A 14,808-nucleotide genomic window follows, 5' to 3' on the forward strand; every position below is an offset into this window, starting at 1 on the left:
ACCTCATCTCTACAATAAATCCAAAAAAAGAAAAATTATCAGGGCACGTTGGCACGTATCTGCAGTTCCAGCTACTTGGAAGGCTGAGGCGGAAGGATCACCCGAGCCCAGCAGGTCAAGGCTGCGATGGCCGTGAGTGTGCTGCTGTACTCCAGCCTGGACAACAGAGTGAGACTCCAACTCAAAAAGAAAAAAAAGAAAACCCTACGGGACATAGCCGCAAACCAGTAACTTCCTCAGAGACTCTGTTTGCTCCCAGTAGTGGCCTCAGACTCACAGCTTGCCGTGTATCTTTGGGGAGTCACTTCTCTTCTCCTGACTTCAGTCTCCCCAGATGGTTAAGCTGGAACCCACACCAGGCAGGGCACCTGCAAAACTGATCAGCCAGTGAGGGACGCCCTGACTCCTATAGGAGCAGGGTCTGCAGTCAGAAGAGAAAGCCTGCTACTTTCCCCGTGGGGTCTGTGAGAAAGGGAGATTTTGCTGGCAACCAAAGCCCACTCTGAGGCTCTGATTCCCACTGGTTGCTCAGGGCGGAGGAGACCAAGCTCTGACGCCACCTTTGGCCGCAGGACCCTTGTCTGCCCTCGGCACCTGTGCTGATGCCCCAGAGTCCCCTTCCCCAGCCTCAGCCTTTCTCTGGAGCTTCCTGCTCTGGTATCCCACTGCTGACCAGACTCCAACACCCACATCTGCATGGGCATCTAACGAACACACTCGAGCCCAGCAAGTGTGATGGGCCTTCAGGCACGGGGTGAAGGGCGCAGGATCTGGGCCACACTGCCTGCATTCATAGCCGCCTGAGGATAAAGGGGTAGCAGCAGACCCTTCTTCATGGTGTGACAACACACACAGATGAGAAGAGAGGGACTGGTGCTGAGTTGGCTGATCACTACGGGCATCGTCATCTTCTTTGCCAGTCCCCAGTAGCTCTTCTTCTGGCATAGTATCATCTGTCATTGTCACCCAACCCAGTCACCTGACACAGCCACATCATTCCAAACATCCCCCCTTCCCACATCCATCCAATGGCCAAACCCCTGGCTTTGCCTCTGAAGTGTACCCAGTCCACACCCTCCAAACCACCATCCTCGTCTTCTCTCACCGTCCATGCTGTGACCCAACCCCCTCCTGCCTCACAACGTCTTTTGCAGCAGGCCTGGATTGTCTACACTTCTTTGTACACTACATGGCTTCTTTCCTCCATGATCTGGCTTGTGCTATTTTCTTTGCCTGGAGTGTCCCTCCTGAAAGGACAGACCGAGAGCCGAAAGCCATTTTTTATCTTGTTCTTAAACCTTAATACAATGATGAGAAAGTAGAAGCTATGTTTTTGGAGAAATGCACACTTTAGGTAAAATTAACTTTGCCGACTCTGTCTTTTCAGAAACAGACTTCCTGGTGCCAGGTATCAGAGGTATCTCACAGCGGCAATCAAGCTTGCCTTGAGTAAAGGGAATTTACAAGGCCTAAGACATCATGCATTGGGCAAGGATTGTACAAGTCACAAAATTTATAATTACAAAAGTTATGACTGCTCAGAGTGGGGAGCAGGTAGGGATTCGATCTTCCAGTAAATTGGGCACTATCTACAGGGAAGCCAAGGATCCCCTGAAGCTACCCTCTGGGAATGCCCAGGAGATATGTAAGGTGCACCCTCCATTAGCTCTAAGGAATGTCATTTGGGAAGGTCAGGAGAATTAGAATCCTTCTCACACCCTTCCCTCGGGGTTATGATAATGTGGTAGGACATTAGTGGGTCTCTGTGTCACAGGTTCTCCAAGACATCCACAGGGGATCAATAAGGAAGTCACATCTATCTGATTGCAACATCTCCAAGGAAAAGGATTTAAGCCAGGACTTTGGGGTGCCACGACGCTACACTCACCTAGAGTGTAGGCCTGCTCCCTGTCTGTGGGGAGTGAAGCTTTCTTAAATAAATCTTTTCTTCTCTCACCTCTGTGTGTTGCAATTCTTTGCATTTACTTGGATCTCTGGGTTGCTAGCATGCACCCCCTGCTTGCCAGCTCCGGCGGTGCTGTGTCTCCCCTCGCCTCTCCCTCTCCCTCTTCACCCATCTCATCCTCACCCTGTCTGTGCCCTAACACCTCCCACTCTACTTCCCATACTCTAGGACCCTGATTAGGTATAATATCTTCCAGGTAGCTTTCCTGGAATTCCCAGATTGGGTAACATGTTTGTCCTCCAAACTCCCATATCTTGGACTTGTGACATTATGTTCAACTTGTAGGTTAACATCTTCTGAGCTGGACTAGTGGTTTCTCATAGAGTCTACCAAGGATCTTAATCATGTGTACCGAGCATGAAAGGTTACTTTTAGAGGAAACCCCAACTACACAGGCCTTTCCCCTACTTAAGAAAAACACATACAAAAGAAATCCATGGAAATGAGAAAATTTCCACTACTTTAAAATTCAGAACTGATAGATTCTTCACAGACTGAAATGCTTGATCAATAGCTTCCTCAGATGAGCCAATGGAATTCAAAGTCAGAGAAACTGAGTCCTCTGGGCCAGTCCTCTCACCTGGGAGGACTACAGCAGGGGAGAGTGACTATGCCCTAGTTTGGGTGCTTGGCAAGGAAAAAAAAGAAAGAATAAAAATGAATTGGATTATGGGCTCTCTGTACAGGCTTGTTATTCTGACAGAATAGTTCCAGAACCCGAAATGTGATCTCCGGGGGGAGAGGGAGACATTTTGATCACATACTAAGGTTGGACAGATGTTGTGGGTCTGCTGTTACCTGAATCAAAGCCCCATTAAAGGAGCCTGACAAGCCCTGCGTGGCAACACGTGTTCCTGCAGAAGGTAGACAGGAACCCCTTCTTCTTTCTCTTTCTGTGAGTTTTTCCTCTGGGTTATATTTGAGGGTTTCCATATCTCCCTGGCATTAGGGCGAGACACTGATTTCCACTCCAGACCTTCCCCCGTGGACCAGAGATTCCTCCTACTCCAAAATGCTCCAAGCCTGCCTTTCAGCAGAGTCCCCGGTGCATCACAGCTGTTGAAAGGGTGGGCCCCAGGTCTGCAAGGCAGCTTGAAAACGTGTCCAGTGATGCGCTTCTAAAGACTCAGAAGGTAGAAAAACCCTATCTGCCTCTCTCTCTGGTTCCCTCTGTCTGTCTCTCGGGTGCATTCTCATTCTCTCTCCTCCTCTCTCTCTCTCTCTCTCTCTCTCTCTCTCTCTCACACACACACACACACACACACACACACACACACACACACACACACACACACACACAACACCCTCCAGGAGCACAGGGCCAGTTCTGCCACAGTGAAGGGAAGGGCTGGGGAGGGGAGGGCAGACAAAAGCACTGGGGGCTTTTTTAAAGACTTAAGTGGGAGCTGATCCTCCAAATGCCCCCTTCTTCCCCTCGTTCTTCGCCCCAACAGCAAAGACCAGCCCTTGAGAGCACCCAGGGAAAGGGGCTGACGTGACAAGAAAGTAGGCCTACAGAATGACTAATGCCCCACCGGGACAGGCCTGGCTCTGGACTGGCTGCCTGCCAGACAGTCCACAGCCACTTTCCAAGGACACTGAGGGCAAACGTTCCTGACAAGATTCCCTGAGGACCGTCCCTTCCCAGCCCTGACCCTCCCTGGGGCTCCCCCCAGGGGCCCGTGAGGCCCTGAGTGAGGACGTCCAGGGCCCAGAGGCTGAGTCACTCCCTCAGGGCCAGTCTGGGTCATTGCAAGTTTGTTATCTCAAGGACAAGTTCTCAGACCCCTTATCCAGCCATCCTCACCCATAAGGAACCCAAAGGACAGGCTTCTTCGGCAAATGGGCTTCCTTGGGGTCTCCAAGCTCAGGCCCTGCCTCCAAGGGTAAGGTGCCACGTGCCCTGGCGGGGAGGGGGCAGAGCGCACACCTTGTACATTCATGCCATCACACATGGGAGGACCCAATGCCCTACCTTCCCAAGCCGCAGGGGATGGGATGCCTCCTTCAGCTCTCCTCCAGCCAGGAGCCAGCCCCAGGGAGCCAGGCAGGGGTCTCCTGAGGAGCCATTTCCAGAGGGAGCAGAGGGAGGCCATCCTCCCAGAGTCTGGGAAGGGATACAGTAGGAGGTAGGGAGGAGGTGGACGGAGGCGGGTACCTATGCAGGAGGCCACAGAGCAAGAGCCACGGGCTTCTCCAAGTGTTTGAAGTATCCTCTTGGGAGGAGGTGTCTAAAGCCATTTCAAAAGCTGGGAGAGGCCTGGAGAAGGAGTCTTATTCTCCGTGGGAGGGGGGATTTCAAAGGAGACCTTGCTGCTGAAAAGCTTCCAAAGACCCTGGCCTATCTCTCAGATCCAAATCACTCCTTCCCCAGCAGCAGCCTGGAGAGGGGTGCTGGGAAAATGTTTCCAAGGAGACATGTCCCTGAGTCATCGTAACTCCCAGGGTCTCCAGGCTACAGAGCCATGCGGAGGCCCCCGCTATAAAAAGGCCACTTTACTGCCCCCCAGGGGAGGTCTCCAGCAGTCTGAGTCCCTGGGGAGGCCTGCCTCAGACCCCCTAGTGCCCCGAGTTTATGAGAAGGCCGCCAAGCTGAACAGGACCACTTGTACCCATCGAGTCCCCCTGGTACCACTAAGGAGAACTTTTACCCCTACCAGCTCAAGGGCGGCCACTCTGGGCTCAGACTGTTTAGCAGGAGAAGCTGTCCACAGGGAGAGTGGGCCCCAACAGGTTCACTGGGACTACAGAGCCAGCCCCAAACCAGGCCTGCTGTGTCTGCTTTTCCAGTCCCACTCTCACCATTCCCCCGCAACCAGGGCCGACCAGACACACCACACAAGCCACAGCTGAGTCCAGTCAGTTCCCTCTTTTCTTCTCCCCTGCTCCATTCCCTCACTCCAGGACCCAGACCAGGCAGGTCTCTGTTCTCATTCCATCTGGTTCCCCAACACTGCAGCCTGATTCATCTTCCTGAAGCACAGCAGACCACACCCTGTTCCAAAACTTTCAATGACTCCCTAGTGTCTAAGCCCAAGGCTGTACAGTAAGGAACCTGACTAGGGACACAGCACAGCAGACCACACCCTGTTCCAAAACTTTCAATGACTCCCTAGTGTCTAAGCCCAAGGCTGTACAGTAAGGCACCTGGCTGGGGACACAAATAAGCCAAGCATCTCCTTATGAGTGGGGCCCGTGGGGCCTGGAAGCACATGCCTCACTTGTGGGCAGAAGAAGCTGCTAGTGCCCATTGTGTGAGTATGCAGAGCCTGGCTGCTAGCAATTCCAGTTTTTCAAGAGAAGTCTAATAAAACATCGGTCAAGGGGCTCCCAAAGTTGGACCCCAGTCATTGGGGTGAGACACAAACTCAAACCCCTTCACTTGGCCTGTAAGTAACTCTGTGGCCACCGCTCCCCGCCCCCACAAGATGCTACTGCATGCAATGCCTCTGTCCTGGCCAGGTCAGGCCCCACTGCTCCCCACACTCACCTGCTCTGCTCCTGTCACCATCTCTCCTTACCCCACAGTCCCCCTACGAACAGTGGGTCCCCACCTCTCAGCTAGGCAACAACATGCTGTGCAAGAACCCTCCTTCTTAGGCCGAGCCTCCCTCTGAAGACCACGTTCCCAGGTGACTGTCTTGCCTCACAGAGGCCACTCCCTTGTCAGAATGGCCCTGCCAGAGAAGACTCTTCTTCATCCTTCACTACCCAGTTGTCCCTGTCCCGGGAGTACCCACATCACTGTACTGCACTCACCGGGATGCCCATCACCTCTACCTGGACAGGGACGCCTGTGGTCTCACCCCTCCACATTCTCTGGCAGGAGCTCCAAACACCATGGAGAGGACCCAGCCTCCACCACCCACAGGCTGGAGGGACTTGGCCTTGTCATGTAAGCTCCCTGAGGCCCAGTTCCTTGCCTGTCACATGGGGAACTGGTGCCTATGAACAGTACCTGGCACTAAGTCAGTCAACAACGGCTGTTAGCATCCTTACCCAATGTGTCCTCCTTCACTGCACAGCGTGTGCGCTGCGGTGTCCTCTAGGGGACGCTGTAGGATCTCCGAGGGCAGAACCATGTACCCCTTCACCCCACCACCCACAGAGACCACAGGTGTTCAGTCAGTGTTCCTTAACAGAAGGGGTTGATGAGGCTGGGGGGAGGTAGGCAGTGGGGGAAGGGCAGGTAGGAGTGAGAGGGACTGCCCAAACAGCAGGTCTAGCTCACACGGGGTCAATGCTAGGGGTTGGCACAGTGGACTGAGTCTCCGGCTCTGAGACAGGCCATCCACCCCTGCTGCCTGTTCCCGGGGGCTCCAGGAACAGGCCCGCTGACAGCACTGCGGGGCGGGCGAGAGGACCTGGCCAGCCACCAGACACAACTCCTTCCTGGAAGCCCTCAGCTCACAACGCAGGCCCAAATGCCCGTCAAGCCTCCTTTCGCATTTCCCACGACTCTAGTTAGGAGCAGCCCCTCCCACCTCCTACCTGAGGACACGGGGCTTCCAGGCTCTGCACAAGGCAAGGTAGAAGAGAAAAGGGAGGGGCAGAAGCGCCTTTGAAATCACTGTGGTCCAATTAGCCAGGCTCACCCTTCATGCTTACAAACAGGAGCGCGCATTAACACCTGCTACAAAAGCAAACATTTTCAGATATCTTCATCTTCACCTCCCTGACACTCCTGTGAAAGGACTCTCGGCAGCTGGTGACTGACAGGGTAGCGTTCCTTCTTATCCTTCAGCAGGGGGTTTTCAGACAGGAGAAATTAAAAAGCCACCAATCTCCCTGTCAGGCCAAGCTCCCAGGGCCACGCCGGCTCTTCCCAGGCTCCTCTCCCCCTTTCACTGCTGGGTGAGCCCCGCCACGTACACACCTGGGGGTCAGTGCCTCCAGGGGACCGACCAGCTCTGAGTCACTGGGGCAGAGGATGTCCAGCTGAGTGGGGAGAGCTGGGATGCTGGGCACCCACACTGTCTGAGCCCAGCAATGCTGCAGCTAGGTAGGGACAGGGGACCCACACTCGCCAAGAGCATCTTCACCAAAGAAAAGCCTTGGCAAAAATATTCATGGCAGCCCAGAAACTCTCAAGGGGGGTATGGGAGTATGTGCACACAAGTTCATATAGCCACCTGGGTAAACATCATGTATCCTATGGCCCAGCAATTCCATTTCTAATTCTATTTTTTATATACATAAGATACAGTATATATAACATATAGTGCATCATATAGAAATATATAACACCTATATATTCCAATAATACCATTAAAATAGCAAACATGTTCACCTAAAAGACATGTACAAGGATGTTCCAGCACTATTTGAAAACAAGCCCATCGAGGATTGACAGGCAAACGGTGCCATGAGAAAGAAAGACCTCCAACCAGAGGCAATAATATGAAAAGTGAAAGATGCCAGACACAAACGAGCAGAAACTGTGTGACTCCATGAACATAAAGTTCAAATCGGGCAAAAACCAGCCTGTGTTATTAGACACCGAGATGGTTTGACCTTTTGTGGCGGAGGAAGGTCTGAAGACAGCCAAGAGAGGAGTTTCTGGGAGGCCGGAAACAGCTTTGTTTCTTGATCTGGGTGTTGGTTACGCAGGTGTGTTCAGCTCGTTCACAGCATTACGAGAGGTTTTCTGAATGTACGCAGTAAAGGGTTTTCATTACAGTGATCATGAAAAGATGCTAAAAGAAGAAAATTGGAGCTGAAGTGAAGGGCAGGATGCTCAGCCTGTGACTCACACCTCACTGCTCAGACCACAGGAGACTTGGAGAAGCTGAGCACGTGTCCAGCAAAGACCCAGGGCACCAGGATTCCAGAAGCTCTCCAAGTCCCTGCCCTTAGACCTCCAAGCCCATCAGAACACCCTGCTGGCCCCTCTCCTACAATGGAGCATCCCGGCTGCCAGGGAGACCACGCCCACGCATGCATGTTAAGATAGGCTTCATCACTTCCCCTGGGTTACCTGTGCCAAGTGTGTAAATTCTACAGGACTTTGAAAGCACCTCTTCTAGAAAGGCTGCATTTTCCAAAGTCCAAAACCACTTGAAGAAGAACGGGCAAAATACCGAAATAACTTTGTAAGCATTCTGTTTTGACAATGTGCCTGAGGAATTCACCATGTTGAGTGGGGAAATGTGAGCAGTTAAATCTATTCAATGTCATGACACACAAAATTGAAGCATAATTGCCCCTGCGTGCTTGACAACTGCAAAGCACTTTGTTTCAGAAATGGAGGGAAATTTATGCTGGGAAATGGAAGAGATTGTCAAAAGTTTGATCGTAATGTGAGTGGAGCCGCGACAAGAAGGCTCGGTGGAGAAAGCACTCCCACTCTGACATTTTACTCCCATTTGAAATATTTCAGAAACAGCAGCGGCAACTCCGTCCTTTGCCCGAAAAGCCAGTAAAATGATGGCTGGAACTGCACATTGCCAGCCCCAACGAGGAGCCCCGCACAGCTGGGAAGAAACGCTCTCTTACCAATCATGTGGTTGGCAACGTGGATCTGGATCTCTCTCTCGTTCTCGAAGGTCATCTGGCACTTGATACATTGGTAGGTCTTTTTCTGTTTGGAAACCCAAACGAAAGGAGTTAGAGAAGCAGGAGGCAGGAAAAAGCAGAAAGCAGAAGTTCCTAGAGTGCCTGGCTCAGTCCCCTCGCAGGTCTCCCCAGGACACTCTTCCTTCCCTCCTCCCTCAGAAACCAGCCCTGCCAGCTGGGATGGGGCTTCTAGTGACATTCCAAGGGAGCTGCTCCTCTGCTCCATTTGGGGAAACTGCCTCATTCCACGGGGAATCTTTTTGGGAGCTGAGGGAGGGTGTCCTGCTTGGAAGGGCAAATCTATCTACCTGTCCATTCATCCATCCATCCATGACCCTAAAAACACACCCACCCACTCACCCATTCATCAGTTCACCCACCTACCACCCAGCTACACACATACACACACACACACACACACACACACACACACACACACACCTATCCACCACTACTTACCCACCCATCTATCCATCCATTCATCTACATACACATTCAACCACCCACTCTCATTCATCCATCTACCCATCTATCCATTTATTATTCATCCATCAGTTTATCCACCCACCTATCCTCTGTCTATTCATCCATCCATGCAACTTACATCCACCCACCCATCCACTCATCTACCCATCCATCCATCCATCCATCCACCCATCCATCCATCCTTCTACCCATCCAAAGAGCCATGTGGTTGGGCAGGGGACACTGGTTTTGCCAACTCTGATGCTCAAGAGAGGCCAAGGAATTAATCAACTGCCCTAAGCACACAGGCTGCAGGTGACCCTACAGCTGGTTTCAACACACATGGGCTTTTACCAGCCGCCTTTGAGGGTGAGGGCAGAAAAATGGAAAAAGAAGCTTCAAAGCTTCTTGAAGACTCATTCCAAAGGGTAGACCTTCCTCTCACAACAAACTCTGGGTAGTTTTGACACAAGCCCCCTGGACAAAGAGGCAGTGTTAGCTATCTGGGGGAAAGGACTAAGGCTGTGAGTTTTTTAAGGGCTAGGTGGTATTAGGAATCAAAATATCCAAGTTTTTTGAATACCACTTTAGCTCCTGGCATGATAGGACTTCTCTTACCCCTGGAAAGGGGAGCAGGACTTCAGATGTCTTGGTTGAGGACCCAGGCTCAAGCCTCAACTATTCCAGCCAGATGAACCACCAGTGAGCTCAGTTGTTTCAGATGCCATTTTGGCTCCACCCCACACCTGTGGTTTCCTAAGTACCTGCAGGCCTTTGCCTATGTTAGTTCCTCTACCTGGAATCCCCTCTTCATCCCTAAAGACTCAGTTCAAATGTCACCTCTTCTGAGAAACTTTCTCTTCCCACCCAGAATGAGCTTAGGTGCCCCCCGGCCCCCAGCTTATGCTAAAAGCACCTGAGTGATCAGTACACAGTTGTACCATCACTGACTGACTCCTCTGCTCCCCCACTGTACCCTGAGCACCCAGAGGGCCAGGAACATGTTTTGTCCACCTTTGAAGCAGCACAGACGAAGTGTCCAACAGCATGTGTTGAACAGATGAGCAAAATTGCAGAATAACATGCAAAGCACTCTATTAAGGCAGAAGAGACAAAGAGAACCAAAAAGGCTTCAATACCTCAGATCCCCACTACCTTAGCACAGGGCCTGACCCAGGGTCATCACTTAATAATTATTTAACTTTTATTATGCTTATTATATGTGCTAAGAAAATGCACTGGGGCAGAAGCAGGCACTCGGCCAGGAAAGGCCCAGGGAAGAACAAGGGAAGTCAGGGGGCTGAGGGCAGGGAGACAGGGCTGGGGGGTCCAGCCTCGCAGCAGGCACAGGGAGATGCTCTAGCTATAAGGGAACTGCAGGGACTGAGGCCTTCTCAGGGGATGCAGTCCCAGAGCCCCCAGCTCGGCTCAGCCCCAGGTTCAAGCTCATAGAGAGGAACTACCTTGGGGAATCTCCACTATAGACGACTGACTCTGTTCCACGTGTGCCCCACTCACTCTGCCTGGTGAGTAAGCATAAGAACCTTGAATGCTTGCATGAATGAATGAGTAAATGCAAGAATGAAGCACACCCCGGGAAGCTCCATCCCAAGGAGGTCCAGGGGAGCCTGCTGGTGGGTGAGAGGAAGTGGATGGGATAAGGCTTCAGCCATGGTAAGGGGAGGAAGACCGTGTTCCCCCTCCAAGGATCTGCTTGGTTGGAAGTCTTGGAGGCCACAATCATGGCTGGTCCAGACGAGTGTGGGTAACAACCCATGCTCACAGTGATTGTTCCTTCGGGGGGGACAGGTGAACAACCCATGCTCACAGCTTGCTGTGCTTCAAAGGTAACTTACCAGGTGCTTGGGCAAGAAGAGATGCCACCCCCAGATGCCCCTCCAACCCCTTAAGAGGCAGGAAGAGCACTGTCAAATAACTAGGCCCTTCCTGGTGGGTAAACAGGCCCCAGGGGTTTTCTAAGGGAGGGGCCAGGAAAACTGCTGACCGATCACATACACAGAGACCACATGCACAGACGTGCAAGCCTACACTCACTTACCCTCCCCCCATCACCATCAGCATGAGACCCTCACAGACACACCCATAACCCCCGCACACAGAAACCTGCAACACCAACACATATGTGCAGCACCCCAGAAGTGGGAACACCCTCATGGGTCCTCAAGGGCACACAGGTGGACACTCCCAAACTCATCTGCAGAGACACATGTGCCTTCAGTGGCTTCACTGGAGCCTTAAGACGTGTACCAGGATACTCCCAGATACACCCACAGATGTGCACCCGGCTCCCCACACAAGTGCAGGCACAGAGCCTCCCAGCACTCACTCCTGCATAATATGAGTAAGCTCCTAGGCATGCATGTCACACAGACTCACGCGTGGGCTCACCAGCTCCAACACCCTGCAACCCTGCCTGGCTCCCCGTCCTCACCCCAACATCTACTCTCAGTCAGCCTCCCCTTCTCAATCCCCACCTCCTCTGGAGCTTCAGCCTCTACCAGGACACATATTTACCGAAAGACAGAACCTGGCACTCAAGCTTCTCCTGTGCCATAAGCTCCTTCCCTAGGGCCCTGCCCAGAAGAACCAAAGCTGAGTTCCAGGGCCTGTGGCCAGGAGCTGTGTCCCCCAGCATGGTCCTGAACAATGGCAGAGAGGGGCCAAGGCAGGAGGAAAACACATGTGAGAACAGCGGAGACAGGAGGGGGAGGGCAGGGAAGACCTGGCTGGGCCCTTTGAGGCAGGAAGGAGGGAAGGAAAAGATAGCCAGGGCTGTTGAATTTCCACAGCTCACATTTGCTGAGCACCTGCTACGTGCAGGCGGTGTTTACGCTGAGTACTTGCAAGCCCTCTGCAAGCTCCACTTTAGGGATGAAGAAAGCGGAGTTTCAAGAGGCCACATCACTTGGCCATGGCCCCTCACTGGCAAGCAGGGACAGACGGTGATTTCCCGGAACCTGCTGTCTGAGCCACCATTCTCGGCTCCACTCCCCGGACCTCCCTGGCCAGTTCTGGTCTAGGTGACAGAAAGCCAGTGGGGTCTAGACAAGCCCTGGCTCCTGGATGTGTGTTTACTTAGCTGTAAAATGGGGTGTGAGAGCACCCAGGCAGCCCTGCATGGCGGAGAACGGCACCATGAGAATCTGTTGAGCTGATGGAGCATGGGGGTCTGCCCACACTGGCCTCAAGTTGGGGTGACACTGATATTACCCATAAACAGAGGGGGAGGTGGAAACCTCAGTGCTTCACGCTCCAGCCGACAGCAGCCTCGGCCCCACGGGAACCCAGTCTTCTGAGAGCTGGTTGCTATGGATACGCTCCCGAGGGTCCCGGCCTGCCAGCCCCCGAGCCCCCATGAAGCCCCCAGAGTCTGTTCTTACATGAGTGGGTCCTTAGGGAGGAAGAGGTGGGCTAACAGACAGCTGGGCCCCTGCCCCCAGGCGTGCCCAGGCAGGGGGCAGGGCCCCAGAGAGTCTGCCTTGGCTGGGGAGTTACCCAGGCTTTGTCTAGCTCCTTTCAGGAAATGGCCCATCTGCCTGGGCCCTGGGCAGGCAGAGATGAGACTTCAGCTCACTCCTGCTCGTGCAAGGCCTGAAGAGAGAAGGCCAGTGGGCTCCCAGGAAACAAGCCCCCCACCACAGCGAACAGCTGTGCATCCAGGGGTATCTGGCACCACCCTCCTAAGCCTGGATGCCCTCTTTGCCAAAACAGAGGCCACAGCAAGGCTCCTGGCTTGTTGCCGTAGAGACGACGTAAGAGTCAGTGCCCAGGAGAGCACCTCTCACACAGTAGGGGCTTTTACAGAGTGGGGCTTGATGGTGGATCCAGGGCAGACTGGAAGTTAAAATAGCTCAAGGCTTGGGAGGTCCCGGAAGCAGCTACCTGGCCACCAGGAGCCCAGCGCAGTGGTGGGCAGTGCCAAAAAGGGAGGGGTGTTCTGGGCTGGGGCACATCCAGGAAAGGGGGTCACAGAGGCCCAGCCCAGTCACACTGCCCCACAGCCTGGGCATGGGGGTGACTGCTCTGGACTCCACCCCAGCCGAACCCTCCCCTCTTGCAGCCACAACAGGCTCTAGAGTTTCTGGGTGGAGTGTGGGTCATGACCAAGCGCCGTGGACACAAATGCTGCCTGCCTGAGTTCAAATCCCCTCTCGGCCTCTTGAAAGCTGGGGCTTGAGGCATGCGACCTCACTGTTCTATGACTCAGTTTCCTCATTTGCAACATGATGTGTTGTAAAGGTTCAGTAGATGGAAAGCACATGGCCTGTCCTTATCCCTCATGAGTGTAATCCGTTATCACACATGAGAAACATAGCAAGTGGCGCTTACTTTGTGTCTAGCACTTACTTTACTCATTTAATCTTCAGAGCAGAACATCGAGGTCAGCTTGGGAAAAGGTCACAATGTTTACCAGCTGATAAAGGATCAGACACTGACCAATCAGAGCAGGTGCTGGTTAAAAAGCCAGAAAGGTCCCCCAGCTGACTGAGGTCAGCTCTGGAGATGGACGGTGTTACTATTTTCATTAATCACCATTGCTATCACCCTCTGGCTTTGCAGGGGAAGACAGAGGCTCAGAGAGGTGAAATCACCATTGCTGGATACTGGGAGAGGGAGATTCTAACCCAGGCCATCTGACTCCAGGGCCCAAATGCTCTCCGAGGCTACGCATACCCCCTCTTAGCCAGTAAGCTGACGGGGCTGGGCAGCAGTGCCCAGTGCCCGTGCTCAGGACCTCTGGGAGTGTCCTACTAGACTCTTGTTTAGTAGCCTGGCTCAGCCGGAGGGCCATGAGAGGGTTGGGTGTCATAGCCCCTAACAGGTGCTCTCTGCCTCAGGTGTGCCTTGAGGCGAGGCACGGGCCTCAGCCAGACATCCTCATTTAAGTGCTTCTCTCCCCAACTGGGGGTCCACAGACAGGTCCCTCTGGCCCGTTGGGCTTCCGTGGGCCCATCTGCAACACCAGGCAAAAGACTTCTAAGGTCCCTCCCACTGCAGAGTTTCCTTCGCTCTCTCCAGCTCTCATTCTTTCTCCCTCTGTCTCCCCTACCCTCTCAAAATCCCAGGGCTGAGGCCCTGGTTCTGGTCCTGAAGTCAAACATCCTCAACACACACCCCTGTGTCCCAGCAGGCACCTGTGGCAGGTGGCCCTTGCCCAAATCCTGCCTCCCTGCCTGATGGCGCCAGCAGCAGCCCTCAAGGGAAAGCTACTCCTGAGATCCACTTGGCACCTCCTTGGTCTGGAAGCTGGCAGCACGAACTCAGTGGGAGTCCCCAAGCCTATGCTGTCAGGCACCCAAGGACCCTGAGCATGTGTGCTCCAGGTCCAATGTTGGGTGCTCCTTGGACCTCATCCCTAAGGCCTATATGGACCCACCAGTATCCCAGACTTCCTCACCTCATTGAAAGCCAATTGTCAGGGGCCTATGCCCACTGCCGGTCCCTAAGCCCCCAAAGCAGGGTCCATTTCTGGTTCTCCTCGGCTCCCAGGCTCCTCCAAACATACTGGGTGCTCAAGGAAAATGTGATGAACGGCTTCATCAATCAGCCATTAATGGAAGAACAGTCGGAACCGTGTGGAAGGTTCCAGGCTCCAGCAACTGTGCCAACTATAATGATGCCGTTGATGACAATGTCAGCTGGTGATCATAGCAAGCATGACTGGAGCCTGAGGGCCAGGCTCTCAGCCCTTTATATGTGCGTTACCTCTATGAACTGTCAAAAGAAACATGGGCCGGCCAGGCCCGGTGGCTCAGCCTGTAATCCCAGCGCTTTGGGAGGCCGAGGTGAGTGGATTGCCT

The 14,808-nt window shown here is 53.3% G+C and overlaps 1 protein-coding gene across 1 annotated transcript in view; it reads right to left on the bottom strand.

The window, feature by feature from the left end:
* The window catches only part of ZNF423 (zinc finger protein 423), a 163,117-nt gene that overhangs the window by 120,824 nt on the left and 27,485 nt on the right, over positions 1–14,808 (bottom strand). Inside the window, 1 exon segment of the mRNA XM_008064723.2 lies at positions 8,462–8,546. Within this exon segment, the coding sequence (XP_008062914.1) occupies positions 8,462–8,546 (85 nt within the window).

The sequence above is a fragment of the Carlito syrichta genome, unplaced genomic scaffold (genome assembly GCF_000164805.1).
Source record: "Carlito syrichta isolate Samal-C Ts95f unplaced genomic scaffold, Tarsius_syrichta-2.0.1 Scaffold307953, whole genome shotgun sequence".
In the NCBI taxonomy this organism is placed as follows: Eukaryota; Metazoa; Chordata; class Mammalia; order Primates; family Tarsiidae; genus Carlito; species Carlito syrichta.